The sequence below is a fragment of the Leptopilina boulardi genome, unplaced genomic scaffold (assembly GCF_019393585.1).
Source record: "Leptopilina boulardi isolate dan_hultmark-lab unplaced genomic scaffold, ZJU_Lbou_2.1 LbouV2_393, whole genome shotgun sequence".
NCBI classification, from domain to species: Eukaryota; Metazoa; Arthropoda; class Insecta; order Hymenoptera; family Figitidae; genus Leptopilina; species Leptopilina boulardi.
Genome location: NW_026137966.1, coordinates 839902 through 859572, shown reverse-complemented (window position 1 = coordinate 859572; position 19671 = coordinate 839902). Strand labels below are relative to the sequence as shown.

At 29.1% G+C, this 19671-nt stretch overlaps 2 protein-coding genes across 2 annotated transcripts; both read right to left on the bottom strand.

Moving 5' to 3' along the window:
* Positions 1–12317: 12317 nt before the first annotated feature.
* LOC127288755 (uncharacterized) lies at positions 12318–14783 on the bottom strand. Its single transcript, XM_051316393.1, has one exon. The coding sequence runs from the start codon at positions 14781–14783 to the stop codon at positions 12318–12320; it is 2466 nt and encodes an 821-aa protein (XP_051172350.1).
* Positions 14784–14878: 95 nt separating this feature from the next.
* Positions 14879–17966, bottom strand: LOC127288735 (uncharacterized). Its single transcript, XM_051316368.1, has 9 exons — positions 17879–17966; positions 16991–17230; positions 16760–16899; positions 16611–16677; positions 16353–16536; positions 16072–16262; positions 15836–15992; positions 15333–15469; positions 14879–15251 (listed from the first exon to the last, which is right to left on the bottom strand). The coding sequence occupies exons 2-9, from the start codon at positions 17183–17185 to the stop codon at positions 14886–14888; spliced, it is 1437 nt and encodes a 478-aa protein (XP_051172325.1). The 5' UTR covers positions 17186–17230; positions 17879–17966; the 3' UTR covers positions 14879–14885.
* Positions 17967–19671: the final 1705 nt, after the last annotated feature.

Here is a 19671-nt window from a genome sequence, read left to right as displayed (position 1 = left end):
ATTCATTGTAAAATCTTATAAACGTATTCTTAGGTAATAAATTATGTAAATTCCTATGTGAAATCCTACAATTTTTTCTGGTCCTATTTTTTCCTTCAATTTCTTATGTCAATTTCCTTCGTGTTTTCTCATTGAAAAACATACCAAAATTTATTGCTCAATCCTTAACCAGAAATTTTCCTATATCAAACCATACATCAAACATTTTTTTGATTCTTGAATGAATAATTATTACAAAAAATCTGACATGAAATCATATTAAAAATCCTCACGTGGGATCATATATATGACTGATTTGAACGTAAGAAATCATATTCATGTAGATTCCGAAATATCTATATTTAAGATTTTACATAGAATTATATAAAGGAAACAATATAAGATTTCATATAGGAATTTTCAGTTGGCAGACGGCAGTTTATAAAAATTAAAAATCAAATAATATTACTGCAATTCATCAAAAAAGAAAAAAAAGTGCTTTGCAATACACCTTCTGAGTTAGAGTCTCAGCTTTTTATAGTATTCAAGACTGATCTCAACTGTGAGAAAAAAAATTATCACCATCTGGCGGCGTAAGAGTGGAACTATGATACCAGCATTTATACTCGCATTTTATAGGTTTTGCTGGCATGTATTGCTTTATGCTACTACGATCTTTAAATTTAATCATAGATTCGTCTATGCTTTGGAACTTGCTTTGTTTCCAGTATTTCTTAAATTTTTCATTTAGTAGATTTAGAAAAGGTTGTATTTTATACAATTTATCATAAATTGGATCACCTCTCAGTGGGCACACTTGTTCCAAAGACGTCTTGAAGATGTCTTTTTAAGGATGTCTTTTAGACTTTGATTAAAGACGTCTTTTGGACGTCTTAAAGGCGTTTTTAATTTGGCCTCGTATGGTATAACTTAACAATGTAAATATAATGTCTAAATATATATAATGTCTCAAAAACCGCCGAGTAACGAGTTTCAAGTGTTTCCGATGAATTTTTAAAAAACTCATCTGCCCTATTAAATCCGCCATTTTGAATTTTTAATAACTGACTTAAGAATAGTAATAAGAATTTTAAAAACCCAAAATGTAGAAATATTCATTTGCTAAAAAGTTTGTTCAAAAATGAATTTTCTCCAAAAAATATCAAATTTTATACTTTGTTAATTTATAATTGTTTATAATTTTGCCTGAAACATTTATAATCATCATCATGTCTATTATTATAACCATTTTTGTTTCACTTCGCAATGATTTCTTTATAGTAGAAAAAATGTTGCATGGATAACACTGGGTTACAAAAAATGGTCAAGTCGCGTTTATTTAAATTTTTTGTGCTTATTGAAAGTTAAGGTGTCACTGAACAAGAATATACGAAAAAAAAATTTCATTCGGTCAGTTCCGTAAAAAACGAGATTAAAGTGTCAAAAAATATCTTTTTTAGCATATTTTGAAGAACTGTAAAATGGAATCGCAACATGATAAAAATCTTCACGAGGGCTTAAATGAAAGCTTAAACATTTAACTTTAAGATCCAAAACTGAAAACGAAATGATAATCGCGCGGAAACTTGTTTATCATGTATTCGCTATCTCAAATAGTCAAAATAGCTGGGATAGAGAGCACTTGGTACAAACCGATTTCCGTAACTGGATTTATTTGGAACTTGACACTTGGAAGTTCATAACGTATCTATTGACGTATCTGAAAAATTCTAGTGTTACCGTAAACTCCTGAGGACAAGAAGCAAAAAAATTCAATCTAATTTCGAATATTTAGAACACCATTTTGATTTTTTTTAAATCCAACTTTCGATACGTCAATAAAAACGTAATGAACTTCCAAGTGACAAAATCCAAATATATCCGGTTACAGAAATCGATTTTTACCAAGTGCTCTCTATCCTAGCTATTTTGACTGTTTGAAATAGCGATTACATGAAAAATAAGTTTCCGCGCAATTATCATTCAGTAATAAAAATTAAAGATAAAGATTTAAGCTTTCGTTCAAGCCCGCGTAGAGATTTTTATTATATAAAGTTTCCAATTTACAGTGCTTCAAAAAGTGCTAAAAAAGGGATTTTTTGACACTTTAATCTCGATTTTTACGGAACTGACAGAATGAAAATAATTTAAAACTATTGTTACTTTCAATGTTATAAAACCCAAATGATACATAAAAAAACTACCTACAATCATAAAATTTAATGAAGTAAATCAAAATTCATTTTACGTCAAGAAATGGAAAGAAATGTCAGGACTTATAAAAAAAAAAAAAAAAATTTGAGTTAATTTTTATTATTTTATGTTATTTAGATGTTATTCTAATAAGAATCTAAGTCAGAAAAAAATATATTTGATTTGTATTTTTGAATATTTTCTTCTATTTGCCATTGCTTCATCCACTATAAATTCAATTTTTTGTATTTTTTGATGTTAAAAAATTCGTAACTTTTTTATTGTAGCTTCTATTGAAAAGTGTTAAAGAAAAAAAATGTGTCTTTTTAGGAGTATTTTTAGGGAAAAATAGTAGAAAATTTAAAAAAAGAAAAATTGAAAAATTTGAATTTTTTCAAAATTCAAAATTTGAATAACTTTTTTGTTTTAATTTCTATCGAAAAGTGTTGAAGGAAAAAATGTTTATTTTTGGTAGTATTTTTATGGAAAATTAAGAAAAAATTTTTTTTTTTAAATTTGAGAAAAATTGAATTTTTTGAAAATTCAAAATTTGAATAATTTTTGAATTTTTGGGCGGATAAGTCTGTCCGACGAACTCAGGCTTCATTTTAACATGCTGAAAGAGTATACCAAATTTCAAAGCGATTCGTTAAGATTTGTTCAAGTTATCGTGGGGACAAAAAAGTGTCTACAGACAGACGACAGACGACAGACTACAGACGACAGACAGACGGACAGGTTTTCAAAACCTATTTTTTTGGCATCAGGAGGTCTCAAAACGTGGAGATTTACATGAATTAGAAGTTGGTCAAAATCAACCAAAACGAATACTTTCTCATTTATGATGAGAATGTAAAAAATATAATGTAGAAAATATCAATTTATATGTTTTGTACAATATAACTTTTTGATGAAAATTCTTGTGTAGTTTTGATACCGACTCGTACAAAATAACAAATTCAAACAAAAATTTTATGTAAAAAATAACAAATTTAAAAAAAAAATTTTGTAATATATAACAAATTAAAAAAAAAATTATGTAAAAAATAACACTGCAAAAAAACGAGTCGGTATTAAAACTACACAAGAATTTTCATAAAAAAGTTGTATTGTACAAAACATAAAAATTGTTATTTTTTACATTATATTTTTTTAATGTTGTTTTTATTTTTTGTAAATTTTAACTTTTTTGTAAATGAAAAAATTTTTTTGTTAATTTGTTATTTTGTACATTGAATTTTTTTTTGTTTTTTCTTAACGTTATTTTTTACATAATTTTTTTAGTTATTTTTTACATAATTTTTTTTGTTATTTTTTACATATAGAAAAAAAATTTTTCGTTATTTTTTTAGGGTGGTTTGAGGGGCCCACAAACTAAATGCATACATTAAAACTGTATATAAGCTGCATTTACAAGTACAAATGAATTTTAACATTAATTCGTATGCAGTTTAAAATTTGGATCAGTTGGGGTAAATGGGGACAAAATCCCTATTTTTCACAAATTAATTAATTTTATGCAGCAGAAATAAATTTAGATAAGCTTTAAACGCATTAAACTGACTGTCCTTATTTACCGTAAGATTTAAAAGATTTTTTTAAATTTGGGGTAAATGGGGACAGCATAGTTTTTAAGAAAGGTTTAAGAAAAAAGTTTCCTTAAGTATATTACTGTATTAAGGGATGGAAAAACTTGAAAAAATTTGTAGTAGATATATAATAGTTGAACCAATTAAATTTTTTTTTATTTCAATATTTTGTCTCGCATTTGAAAAAAACAGACTTAAAAATCATACAAAATTTGTTTCTTATTCCTTATGACTCCCATAACAGAAATTCACTTGAATTTTTGATTTTTGTCAATTTGGTTAATAATAACCCTAAAAATTTGAAAACTCGGAGTAAATAAGGAAAACTTGTTATTATTAACCAAATCGACAAAAATCAAAAATTCAAGTGGATTTTTGTTAAGGAAATCATAAGGAATAAGAAAAAATTTTGTATGATTTTTAAGTCTGTTTTCTTTGAAATGCGAGACAAAATACTTAAATAAAAAAATAATAAAAGATATCAATTAAGCAAATTTAATCAAATTATAAAAAAAAATTAAGTTCGTCCGCCCTATTAAAAATTTCTTTCAAGTATTTTTATCCCTTAATACAGTAATATACTTAAGAAAACGTTTTTCTTAAACCTTTCTTAGAAACTATGCTGTCCCTATTTACCCCAAATTAAATTTTTCTTTTAAATCTTACGGTAAATAAGGACAGTTAGTTTCATGCGTTTAAAGCTTATCTAAATTTATTTCTGCTGCATAAAATTAATTAATTTGTAAAAAATAGGAATTTGTCCCCATTTACCCCAACTGTCCCTAACTTTAAACTGCATATGATTAATGATAAAATTCATTTGTATACACCACACCGTGCAGGAAGGACAATATTATTAAGTTTCATTGTGGCAACCTTTTAAAAATTTTTTATGTTTCTACAAAGCTTTCCGATGAAATGACTTATCAATGTAGGATGGATTGTCAATAGGAGATACCTTACGTCGGTTCCAGTGAATTAAAAATTGGTGATGAATCGACTCTCATGCTTGTTCTGACCAATTTCCTAGTCCATCTCCGTTTAAAAACTTGAGGCAGTCCATGAAATGGTCTGACAAAACGTGAATTTTTAATGTCTTCGAAATGTCCGTTGCTGGAAAAATCTTTTTTAAATTGTCCAGGTGTTGTGAAGTGTCTGGCCCGAGTTTCCTAGTTGAAAAACTGTTTTCGACCAATTTATCCATTACCTTAAAAGCGTTGATGAATGGTAACAAACGTAGTTCACCCACTTTGCCACAAATGTCCGTGTCCTTGAGCATATCCGCAGACTTAAGTAGAATACGATAGGCGTTGCCTTCGAATTGCCGTCCATGATAGTTTTTAGAAACGAGATTGAGTTTTTTGGGCCACAAAAGTGCTACTGGCTCTGTCAGGATGGGTACCAGTCCGTCCCAAAACATATGATTAACAAAGCCCAGAAGAATATGCAATTCGGGTATGACGAATTTTTCAAGCACGCATACGTTATCATCCTCGTCAATGAGAGGAGGATTGACTGTGCTGTGGCACTCAGGAGCAAGTTTTTTAACACTTTTAGACTTTCAAATTTACGAAAATCATTTTTTAAATCTCCGTACGTTTTAAGAGTAACATTTGTATCACCATCATGATTTTCAGAATAATCACCTGTGAAACAGCGCAATTGATTCAAAGTAATGAAGCAGTACGGACAGGGAAATGAAGACGTTGCTGTTTGCATCCCATTGACCAGTAACATTAATTTGAAGTCGCAAACTAATTTAAATGAAATTTTATTTATTTCCGTCAAATCAAATAAAATTTTCACATTTTCATACGTTTCTTTTATATCTGGAGCGATACAGAGGATGATGGTTCTCTTCACGCTTGTTAATTTTGCTTCTGAACCAGCAGATCCGCCTTCAGCGTATAATTTCACTTTTTTCTTCGATGGTTCTTCGAAGTCATCTTCTGGATAATCTTCAGAGGAATAATTTTCTGGCAGTATTGTCAGGCAAAGTTTCCAGAAACCTCCACCCCCATCTGCCATCAATTTTACTGAATAGAAGCCGATGAATTTTCTTGCTTCCACAACCGCTTCCACAAGATCTGTAGCTTTGGACCAAATCACGGGCCTTTCCTGCTTTGAACTGGATGTATCAAATAAAAAAGTACCACTTTCATAATGGTCACTTAATTGTCTTTGCTTTTTTGAAAATTGTTCGGCATAATTTTTTGGAACTGCATTACGACCTACTCTACAATGTATGAAATTGGTCAATTTTTTGAGACCCCGGACTGAAGTATTTGAATTAACCGCGAAATTATTCAGATCTTCGTTGGAAAACAAATTACTTTTGTTTAAAGCAGGCTTCGTATAAAAAACTGTTGGTTTGCCTTTTTCATTACTCAGCATTATTGACGAATCTTCAGTAGTTTCCGTACTCTTTATGTTCCTTACAACTTGCTCCACTTGCTTTTGAGGTATATTTTGTAAATATTTTTGATTGACTTCACAGTTAAATTCTTACTACTGCAGTTATGAACTTTGCCTTTTCCAAGTGGTTGATAACAGTTAGTACAAAGTGTTATGCTTTTCGGATTTTCTTCTTTGTTAACGGACTTGATTAAGTCATCCGATGGAACGAGAGGAACTTCATTCTCAATTTTCTTTCCATATTTTCCGTTGTGTTCATTAATTGTTGTATTAAATTGACGACCATCATGACGGGATAGTTCTGGCTTTCGAGAAGTAGATCTTGCAGTCAAGCAAATGTAACATTGACAAATTTCAGAAATTCCCGACCTCGTATCTTTTTTCAAATGAATATCATCATAATTTATCTTTGGTGATAGAGGCCTTTTTTTAACACCTCTTTCGTGTTCAATTAAAGTTGTCGAACATGTAGCACAGATACAGTTACTGTTGTTTGTAGAGAAATCTGGATCAATAAAACACTTTATTCGTTCACAAATTTTATCAGTTATTAGAAAACGATTCGGATTTTTTTTCCAAACTTAATTTTTTTTCCACAGGGTTCACAAACTTTTCCCCGATTTTCTTCATGAGTTTTGCCATAAAACTCAGCCATTTTTACAAAAGTTTTCGAAGATTAGCAAATTTTAAAAATTATACTCAGCGTCGGAAAAGAATGGATTCTCCTACTGATTCGCCAATAATAATATTTTTGTATAGATTTCCAATCAAATTATTGATGATAGATCTCTGTTTTACATACTTTTATATGTATTTATGTATATATATATTCATAGCAAAAAATGGATATACGAATAATCGTCTTTCCCCAATTCTCAATTTGTTAAACGTAATACTTATAAAGAAAACTTAAGTATGTATCTACATATATTTATGTATCTTGAAAAAATTAGCAGCAAGGATTTTGGTTAAAGCGTCATTTTCATCGGAAAGCTTTGTAGAAACATAAAAAATTTTCAAAAAGTTGCCACAATGAAACTTAATAATATTGTCCTTCCTGCACGGTGTGACACGGAAAGAAATAGACGGTAAGAATTTATGATCTTAAGGTGGTAAAAAGAAGATGTTATCCGGTACCATCATTATCTTACTCGGTACTATCAAAGATGTTACAAAAAGTGTTGTTATGTTACCCACTAGCATCAATATGTTACTCCGTATAATCTGGATAGTAACTGATAGAATCTAGATAGCTGTTCATTGTAAGATCAAATATGGTACCTGGTACTATCTAGATATTATCCCGTACCATCTATTTCTCTCCGTGATACTTGTAAATGCAGTTTATACACAGTTTCAATGTATGCATTTAGTTTGTGGGCACCTCAAACCGCCCCAAAAAATTAACGAAAAATTTTTTTTCTATATGTAAAAAATAACAAAAAAAATTATGTAAAAAATAACTAAAAAAATTATGTAAAAAATAACGTAAAGAAAAAACAAAAAAAAATTCAATGTACAAAATAACAAATTAAAAAAAAATTTTTCATTTACAAAAAAGTTAAAATTTACAAAATTAAAAACAACATTAAAAAAATATAATGTAAAAAATAACAACTTTTATGTTTTGTACAATATAACTTTTTTATGAAAATTCTTGTGTAGTTTTGATACCGACCTAAAAAAACAAAGAAAAATTCTATGTACAAAATAACAAACAAAAAAAAAAATTTTTTTATTTATAAAAAAAAAATGAATACACTAAAACGTCAATCGAGAACAGACGAATGTGCAGTGCTGTTCTCGATTGACGCGATTTTTATCGCTCGAAAATAAAAACACTCAGGGCCGTATGAAGGGCCTTACGCAACAATGTGAATTCTATCTAGGGGATTTTCACTAGTGGGGCACTGAATCCACCTTAAATTTAAAAATCACAAGTACGACTTTGGCGTCAGTCATAACCTAAATTCTACCCGCTTCCCCACTTCCCTTCAAGTGTTCCCTTGCTCTGTTCTCGACTAACGTGTTCTCGATTGACGTTCTAGTGTATATTAAAATAATAAAAGAAAAAAAATTGAATGTAAAATTTAACAATTAATTTTTTGTTCGAGTCGGTATCAAAACTACCCAAAGTTTTTTTAAAAAATGTTAGATTGAACAAAAAAAAAATTGTTATAATTTTTACATTCAATTTTTTTCTTTTATTATTTTAATATAATCATTTTTTTTTATAAATAAAAAATTTTTTTTTTATAAATAAAAAATTTTTTTTTTATAAATAAAAAATTTTTGTTTGTTTGTTATTTTGTACATAGAATTTTTTTTTGTTCTTTTGTAGTGTTATTTTTTACATAATTTTTTTTTAAATTTGTTATATATTACAAATTTTCTTTTTAAATTTGTTATTTTTTACATAAAATTTTTTTTTGAATTTGTTATTTTGTACTAGTCGGTATCAAAACTAAACAAGAATTTTCATAAAAAAGTTATATTGTACAAAACATGTAAAATGATATTTTTTACATTATATTTTTTTAATGTTGTTTTTATTTTTTTTTAATTTTAACTTTTTTGTAAATGAAAAAATTTTTTTTTTAATTTGTTATTTTGTACATTGCATTTTTTTTTGTTTTTTCTTAACGTTATTTTTTACATAATTTTTTTTTGTCATTTTCTACATATAGAAAAAAAAATTTTCGTTATTTTTTTGGGGCGGTTTGAGGTGCCCACAAACTAAATGCATACATTAAAACTGTATATAAACTCCATTTACAAGTATCACGGAGAGAAATAGATGGTACGAGATAGTATCTAGATAGTACCAGGTACCATATTTGATCTTACAACGAACAGCTATCTAGATTCTATCAGTTACTATCCAGATTGTACCGAGTAACATAATGATGGTACCGGATAACATCTTCTTTTTACCACCTTAAGATCATAAATTCTTACCATCTATTTCTCTCCGTGTATACAAATGAATTTTATCATTAATCTTATGCAGTTTAAAGTTAGGGACAGTTGGGGTAAATGGGGACAAAATTCCTATTTTTCACAAATTAATTAATTTTATGCAGCAGAAATAAATTTAGATAAGCTTTAAACGCATGAAACTGACTGTCCTTATTTGATTATAATGAAATATTTTACAAACACAATTATGAAAAAAATTACAAAAATTACTTTTTTGCATCTTATAGTATAAAAATATTATATCCCTTTAAAACTGATGAATATATAAAATATGTTATAACGTTTTTATTGCATAATTATATTAGTATCAATTAATGTATATCGCCTTATGAAAAAAAGAACATTCTGCAACAAATGAAATATCAAATAAAAAAAGATTTATTATTACAATTATATTTTATGCGAATCAAAATTTCAATTTTGGAATAGAAGTAAAAACAACATAAGTTTTGATTATTTTCTCAAATTCATAATTTAATTCATAAGAATATCCTTGTGAGGGTTATATTAACAATTTATTTCAAATATAGTTTACTTTCATAAAAAAGTCCATAATTATAAGTAACAAATAGTCATTGAAAATGATAAATAAATGAATGATAAACTTACCGCTTAAATTGGCGAAAATATGTCTGTCCATTTTAAATTATTTTGACAAATTAAATTTTTTTAATTAAATGTCAGGAACAAAACATAATAAATGAATTTTTCAGATTATTTAAACAACTTTGCAATTCATAAATATTTATGGATTGAAAACGGGTAAGGCTAAATTATAGATATCCCACGCAATGATATCCCTGGGTTATCTGAGGGTTATCGTGGAACAAAAATGAGTTATCCACGCGATATCCAATGCTAAGAGGGTTTACATTTTTAGATATCAAAGACTCCGCACAAAATACATTGAAAAAAAGTTTCAGACGATTTTCTTTATACTTTGCAGTTTTGTAGATTATAATGTTCTTAACAAAAGTGCTGAGCCTTAAAAATTAGTAATTAAAAAATCAGTAGATTCAGTTTTAGAGATTAGTTCAAATTTCCAGTTGATCGAATCTTATAAGAACGAATTTATATGGAACGAAAGTTTTTAGTTTTTATTTAAGCAAATTATACTGATTGAGAATTAGTTTAAATAAAAGTTCCGTTAAAGAAAGTATTGCTTTAAAAAAAAAATTTTGGCTTAATTTTTATTAAGGCTCACATTATACCACATGTTTAAATAGATAATATTGAATTTTTATGAATAATTAATAATGGCATTTTTTCAAAGATTAGCTTATTAAAATATTAACGAAATAATTTGTATTTTACTTTGTTCTTTTAAAATTTTATTAATTTGTAAAAATGTGGGATAAAATTTTAGTTATTATATTATTACGTTTTAAGATTTTTTCGTTTTTCATTCATTAAAACAAGGATGATACTTTATTTCAAACATTAACTTGAAGTTGCAGTTTTTTTAATTAATTTAACTTAACCAAAAATTAAAAATCTTTGAAACGTCAGCAATATGGAAGATAAGAAACTTGTAAAGCTCCTTGCTAATGAACTGGAAAAAAAAAGAATTATATATGATAAAAAATTTTCTGATATTCCTCGTTTTGCAAATCGGAAGCAACTTATCAAATAGGCCTATGAAGAAATTGCTGAAAACATCAAAGAAAATGACGGCAAATACTTTTGGTTAAGAGGTTAGACATAATCCCAGGCGGAAATTTCCAACCGGCGCGGTACAGATCCAGTACCGACGCCGGATTGTCGGTACTGGCTGGGATCCGGCTGGAAATCGCCGTGGACCTGGTATTTATCCGAAAGATGACTTGGTTCTGTACAGACTGCGGATCCGAGGCGGTACAGGCGTCAAACCGCCCGGGACCTGGCTTTCATCCGCCTGTCATCCGGCTGGGTACTGGCATTCATGCGCTTGTCATCCGCCCGAGACCTGGCATTCATCCGCTTGTCATCCGTCTGGGTACTGCACCCAAAAAAAAGTAATCTTCATTCTATACGATTCCTCTTAAATCAATGCATATTTTCCTCTTAATTTTGGTATCAAAATTAATAGTCTTAAATTTAGAGGATTTTCCTCTTGAAAAAATCCTCTTAAAAGAAGAGTAATATTCTTATATTTTGACAAGTCGAAAATAACCGTAATACATAGGTTTTGATTATATTATTATATAATAATGGTTATGTATTGATAATAAAGCACAGTTTTGACACAAATGTTGATATCAAAACCTCAAAAAAATCCCTAATGTTATTAATGTCAATAATACCAATAATTTTTTCTAATTTGAATAAAATAATAAATATTTAAGGAGATTTAATTATCTAAATTAAAAATAAGGTAAATTATAATAGATTACTGATATAAAAAATTAAATACTGGTTTTTAATGAAACTTTTTGCTGCGCATCATTATATTAGATTTAATTACAATAATAATAATAATAATAATAAAATTCTATAGCCAGTTGCAAATATCAAAGAAGTTCGACGCAAGAATTTTAGAAAATTAAAAAGAAATCAGGATTCACTGAGAGGTTAATTTTATAGATCCATGTAACATAAAGTATCTCAAAAATCCAGTACCGAATTTAAATTGAATTCAGACAAATCTTTCGAAATATAATTATTTAAAATTATTTATGAAAAATTTAGATGTTAATTTTTGTGGAGAAAGCAAATCTTACTGTCAGAGCAATAATGGTCTATATAATTAATACAGTTGTAATTTTTATTCGTTTTTTAAAATAAAATATAATTAATTATTGTTTAACTGAGTATAATAAAAAAATTAAAAATAAAAGAATAAATAAATAATTATAAATATTGAAAAATGTTTTAATATTAATAAATATAATTTAGATATAGAAAATACAATTTTGTGGATTTATAAATATCATTTATTTAACAATTCTTAAATAGTAAAATATAAAATACATCAAATTTTTTATTTATAACTTAAGTCACGTAACATTGTAAGACAAGTTTTTTGAAAATTCGCGATATTTTTATAACTAATGAACGAAGGTTTTGCGAAGGTCGATAAAGGTCCATAAATAGGAGTGAGAAAATTTTTCAAAACAAAAAATCAGTTTTGTCGTTGTAACTGATGCCGTAAAGCAAACACGTGAGCGACATTAATTTTCGAATTTACAATTTAAATCGCGTAGAAATCATCTTTACACCACTTTTTGGAAGAATAATTAATTTCAGTGGATGAGAAATCATCAGTTCCTCGAACAAACGACATTTCCAATCATTAGCGTCTTCAACTTCATACGCATAGTAATGTCGACAAAATCCAATAGTTTTCAGAACAGAGAAAATGAAATAAATATTTGTATCGCAAGTGACAATGTACTTTATAATCCCAAAATAAGGCAATTCATTTGTATATCCTAAAACAATGACCATGTTTGGTTCGTATTTTGTGCCTTTTATTAGGGCCCATGGTACCACCAGCGATTGTCGATTTTTCACATTGTAAGGCAAGATTTCTGAAAACTCGCGATATTTTTCTAAATAATTAACACTTTGTTGCGAAGGTCCACAAGTAGGAGGAGTAAGAAAAGGTTTCGAAGTAAGAAATCGGTCGCATTGTTGCAACTGATGCCGTACAGCCAACGTATGGGCCAAATTGATTCTCGAATTTACAATATGAGCACCCTGTTTCGAAGATCTGTGTTTAGACTCCCACCTCATTGACCAAATATATATCAAGGGTCCAAGGAGTAACATCAGATCAGGATAATGCAACATAAAGTGGTGTTTTGGTGTGAGGCTACACTCGAATAAAGAAATATACATCTCATGATGTTCTGAAATTAAAACTCTCAAATACTCAATTGTATCTCGATTTACGTAAGGAGCCGTCATAATGTCTACTATTTCTCTGAAAACTAAAAAGAAATTCCAGACAGGATTATTCTCGGGAACCAAATCTCCAACCATCAAAGCAAAATATCTGATAAACGTTATCATTTCAGATGCAGAGAATTTAACTTTTTTATTAGACAAGTGATCTGCAGAAATAGGAGGAAGAACGTTTCCAGACTCTGTTAAACTGTAATCAAAGTTGCACATTCGTTCATTTAAAATTTCAAGAGTGAAGAATTTTTTCTCTTTAATTAGGTTATACAAAATATTTCCCATGTCATACTGTCCAACTCCAGCGAGATCATGCATGATATCGCAATGAAAATTTTGGGTTGGATCACCATAACTGCGAATTTTATTAAAGACGCATTTTTCGGCAATTCCAGTTTCAGTGGCGTTATTTGTGGTACAATCAGCTTGGTAATTTTCCGAATTTCGAAGAAGTTGATCATCAGCACGTGTTTGTTTTTGAAGGATATCTCTGTGCACTTTACAAGTCCTGCAAGGATAATTTGCTCTAAATCCACGAACAAATCCTAGCAATTCATGAATGCCTAAATTATCCCCAAGAATTGAACAAAGACAGAAATAAATTCTTTGACCATTAACGACTATCCCTTCCTCCTCTAATTCAATTAAATCCATGATAGTTCGTAGGAAAATTATATCATTTCCGAATACTTTATCTTCCGACAAAAACAATAGATTTAAAAACATATTCTCAAGAATTGAAATGCATTCAGTAGGAAAGCAAGCTATAGAAAAATAAACAGCTCCAAGCTTATGATCACTAGCATGGGAACCTAAAGCATTGTCTGGTTCAAAGTCATCGAAATAAAGAAAAAGCGGAAGAACGGTTTTATCACCGAAATTTTTCATCTTATCTTGCCAGATTTTACCCTGAACAATGTTAATAAATGGTTCTTTGACTGTTGAGAGATATTTTAGGTTTTGAAGAGTAGCATCAAGAGCACCTGGTAATTCTAAAACTTTTTGCAATATCTCTCTCATGGGAATGTGTTGAACATGTACATTACCGTGAACAAGTTCTGTACATCCGTCAATTTTTTTAGTCTTATATTCAGACCCAACGACAAATGGTTTAGGGGGAACGTACACACCCATTTCTTCTAAAGCTTGAAGTCTTAAATAATCAGTTTCAAGTCCTTCAAAAGGCTTTGAGACAAAGTCAAACAGTGACTGAATTTTTAGAATATCATCTGTGGGGGCTTTGTAGAGTTTTAAAGTATTAACGACTTTATTTTCAAGAAATTTCATGACACGATTATTTGACAATTTTGAAACATTTTCTATAACTTCTTGAACTGAACTACGTGTCATAGAAGTTGAGGAATACATTTTTGAAGAGAAAGAAAGTGCAATATCAAAAACATCCTGTTTCAAGTCTAAAAGGTTGGGATTATACTCTTCATTTTTTAACTCTTGCGACGTACATGGAACATTTTTATCAACGATCGAGACGGATTCATCGTCACAGTCAAAGTTAATGCTGTTTGAGTTTGAAGATCTTATGTGTCTTTCTTCATGTTCAGAACAAATAGGGTGATTTTTTGTGTTTTGAAAATGTTCTTTAAACTTTCGTAAATTATCGTATGTCCTTAAACAAGTGGAGGTTGTACACCTATATGTTTCTACTAATGGATGGCAATATTTTATGTGATGAATTAAAGCTACTAAATTTGGAAAAGTACTATCACACTCAACACACGGGTAAATCATTTTAAAAACAACTTATAGAAAACGTCAAAAATGAGTAATGTTGATTTCCGAGCTCGAGATTCACTAAACGAAAGAAGTGAACAATCAACCTCAAATTTTCCCTCACGATTCAAGAGTCTTCGTTTTTTCAAGTTTTAGTAACGTTTGAAAGTTCCCTGTCATCGTAGAAACATTTGAACTTTTTCTGTCGTAAATAGTAGTTATTTCATAAAAGGCTTGTTGAACAAAAAGCCACGAACTGTAGGCCTCAGATGAATATTTCGAGTTCAGTGCAAAAATTGCTTTAAAGCAAGTATCAAAAGCTTCCTTCAAAGATGTGAAATCATATTTCACCGTATCTATGACACAGTAATATCTGGAAAGTTTCGCCCGTGTTGCTCCTACAACCAGAACAAAAGGTTGAAGCGTACTGCCAATTTTCATTTGATTTAATCGCCTTGAAATTGCCGGGTTGATATCATTCGCTGTCTGTAAATCAAAATACAAAAAATTATAATTTAAACATTTTTTTCTAAGTATTAAACAAAAATTTATAGAATACAAACTAACAGTGACGTGAAGTATAAATGCTTCTTTGGATTCAGCTACTGTAGCACGAGGAGTGACTGATTTTCCCTTCCCTCTCTTTCGTGGTTCATTGCCAAATAAATCAGGAATGCATTGGAAAACTAAATTATCCTTTTCCTCTAAATTATAGACACATTGAAATATTAAAATTTAAATTAATTTAAATTAAAATTTAAATTAATTAATTTAAATTAATTAATTTAAATTAATTAATTTAAATTAATTAAATTTAATTGGGAGTAAAAGAAACTGAATAAAAGAGAAAAAGAAAATATAGTTAGAAAGAGTCTGAGAAAGAGTAAGCGATTGAAAGTAATGGAAAAAACTGGAAACAATAAGGAAATGTAAGTGACTCTCTTAAACTGAATCAGTGAAAAAGTAGTGAAAATCCATTGATTTTCACTGATTAAGTTTTAGAGAGGAGAGAGGATAGGAAAAAAAGATAAGAGAGAGACAGAGAGTACAATAAAAATTTATTTTAATACCATTTGTAAGTTTGCTTAAACGAGACAGAATCTCTCGTACTTCGTCTGTTTTACATTCCAAAGAAATAAGTTTGATCAAAGCCTCTCTCTTTATTTCCCAATCATTGTTCAATGAATTTTCTGAATTTGGATATTGCAAAGCAAAATCAATTTGAAGCTAGAAAAAATCATATGACCGTAAATACAAACAAGTATTTATGGTTTATTAAGAAATAATAATTTAAAAAGTAGTTTACTAAAATGTATCCCGAAACAAGTCTTAGAATTTTATATTCTTCGAAATATTTATATATTTGGTCGGAATTAATTTCAGACGTTAATTTTTTCGTCCGAAGATGATGTGTTAATTTCCAGTATTTAAGCACGTCTTCCCAAGGTTCCAAATGTTCTTTTAGCCATCCATCAGCATTGCGTTCATCGATTGAAACTGATTTTTTAAAAATAATTTTATAAAATAATTCCAAAACTTCTATATAGAAATGATAGATCTATTGTTACGATAAAATTTGTTTTATACTTTTATCAGAATTTTCAGAAACTTCTTCGTCTGAGCTTGTCTCATTGAAATCGTTTTGGATAATTTCCGCTGATGTTTCCAACTTCCGGCAATAATATTTTTGATTTCGTATATAGTTAGGCAACTTTCCCTCGTGATTCCTTTGATAAATTCCGTTAGTCTTTGCTCGAATGAAGTAGACAAACTTTAAAAAAGTAATTTATAAATAAAAATTCTCAAACACAAATAAATTTTTGAAGTAGGAAAAACTTAGCTTACTTCAGATTCAGATGGAAAAACCTGTCTTATTTTTTTATCCACCTCTTCGAAGTCATCTCGACTAGGACTGCAAAATATAAATTAATATTAAATTATTAAAAATTATTTAAATAATCACACAGTAATCAATGTACAATGAGAGATCTTACTTTTGCTTTAGATTTAATAATTTATCTCCGACGATTCGTACGATTTCTGAACGGCACTGTGAGTTAATTAATTTACTTTCTTTATAGTATTTGATTACACTTCTGCCCTTGGCCGTTGAATTCAATAACTCCAAAACATTCTAAAAAAAGGAAATTGCATTAATATATTTAAAAATTTGAAATGGAAATAATAATATATTCATAAAGAAATAGATATAAATTTATACTCACTATCTTTTTGACCTCCTCACTTTCAGCCCACTGACGAATACGTTTTGCTTTCAGTTTTGTCGAACTTTTCGATCTTTTTAAAGACTCTTTGATCTCACAATTACTTTTAGAACAGCTGGGTTCTTCTCTCGATTTTGCTAAAGGTTGTTCCTCCGGTTGTGTTGTCAATATTAACAAGTCCTTATCAATTTCCATTAAAATCTCAGAATCATTATTGCCGTAAACTGAATTGTCTTCCACCTAGAAAAATCTCAGAGAATTAATAACTTTAATAGTTTAATTTTACAAAATAATAAATAAATTCAATTACTCGCATAAAAAATAAAAAATTGTATTAATAATAATAATAATAATAATAATAATAATAATAATAATAATAATAATAAATAATGATTATAATAATTGTAAAATAGATAAATAAATAAAATAAATAGAAACTATAATATTAAAACCTCCATTGAATCAATTTCCAGTTCTATTTCTAATCGACTCAAAAGCACTGCTAAATCTCCAATTGGTGTAATAATTTGACTAAGAAGAAAAGGCATTTTCTTTAATTGCATCAAGCGTTCCATAGTCAAGACGTTGTTCTCTATAAAATATTACGCCAAAAAATACATACAACCTTTTCAAAACATAACCAAAGTATATTTAACGTTATTACAGACGTAAATTATTATTATTATTATTTTTATTATTATTATTATTATTATTATTATTATTAAAAATATAATAAAATTATTATAATTTTCAAAAATTAAGCAAACATAAAAATAATAAATTTTCGTATATTCTTATACGTTAAAATTATTATTTTTCAAGACATATTTCCATGTATAGTTTACTTATTTGTTATTATTAGAAAAAATTAATTTTTGGTCTACTTACTTATAAACGATTCAATATATTCGTTTAGATGTAAGTCATTTAATAAATCTTCGAGTTTTTTTTCCATTTTCATCTCATTGACATTACACATACACTATAACGATAAATAAACTGTCAGGTTATAAAAACAAAAGCGCAACTGTCAAACAGGAAAAAGTTTAATCAATATAAATTTTCATTTTTTCCTTTACTCAAATATTCTAAATTTAAACAGGGAAATCTTAATTAAATAGGAAAATCTTAATTAAAGAGGAAATTGCAAAAGTACTCCTTTTGTCATTGTTCCATTACAACAAAGAATAAAAATATTCTACACTGAAATGGAATATTCTTATTTTAAGAGGAAATATTTAGAGGATATTAAAAGAGGATTTTTCCTCTAAATTTAAGATTACTTTTTTTTGGGTGTGGCATTCATCCGCCTGGCAAGCGTCTAGGATCTGGTATAGTTCCGAAAGATGACTAGGATCGGTGTAGGCCACGGAACAGTCTCGGTATAGGTTTTCTGCCGCCCAGAAACCGGCTGGGAACTGGCATTCTTCCGTCTAGCTACCGGCACGGATCAAAAAAAAAATTTTAGAAAAAAAATTTTTCTGTATCCCCTACCCGAAAGTACGGACTTCCCTGTCGGTAATCGTTCAGGGAAGAACGGCTTTTGTGGCCGGCCAGAAACAACGTGCGCTCTGATTGGCTACGAGACTTTAAAGGCTTGATGGCATAGCAACCACATAGCAACGCTTATTTCATGGCCTGTTTTGTGTCAAGTGCGGTAAATAACCACAAAAATAAGCAACCTAAGTTAAAAAAAAGTGACAAATCATGTATAAATAAGATGTACTTGTGTAAGTGTTATTGTACTTTCTCCTTCTTTTTAAATGTCTAAACTGAAAATCTTTCACTTTCATCCACTATTATAAAGTAAACAAAAATTTTCAAAGGTTAACTATATATACACAAAGACACAACACAGGTGATTAGATGCCTTATGGTTAATAAACTAAATTCCATATGCCAAATTATTATTCGTGCATTGGATTTTTGTGCGTTTTATTTATATTTTTCATATAATTTTGACGCCCGCCCCGACCAGCAAAACCTCGGCTTCGCCTCGGTTTTGCAAAAGTCGGGCGGGCTACCTGTCATCTGTAACTAAGCCTTCTGCTACAAGCTTCGCTACGTGGCCGGGAGGGCGCGCTGACGCGAGCCACAGCAGTAGACACATGGTTAATGCCATTTTATTAAAAAATAATAATTATTAAACGTACTTTCGAGTGGGGATAAAGAAAAATTGTATACGACACACGGCCAAAAAGTTTGATGCCCTGCTGAGCGTGATATAAGGCCTCGGCTTCGCCTCGGCCTTATATTTCACGCCCGCCAGGAAATCCAACTTTCTGGCCTAGTATCGTAATATACTATTTTAATTAACAATGCAGAATGCATATTAATTATTTGTTATTAATAGTTCACTCGAAGTATTTTTCACACATTTAACTTATTTTTACACACATTAAATTTTCTAACTCTCGCAGGGGGATTCGAACCCTAGCCTATCTTAATCTAACGCACCGAAGTCTAATACGCTAACCACTAGGCTGTTCGCTCACTTGAGAATCTCAGCATAACAGAGCCGATTTAAACTGTCACTAAGAAAAATAAATTTTTTTAATTTTATATGTTTTAATATTTGTATTAGTTTACTTTTTTAATGACAGTTATAGATTGCATAATTAATTTGTAATTATACGTGCCTATAAAATCAATACATCGATACCCAAAGTAATTTTTTAACT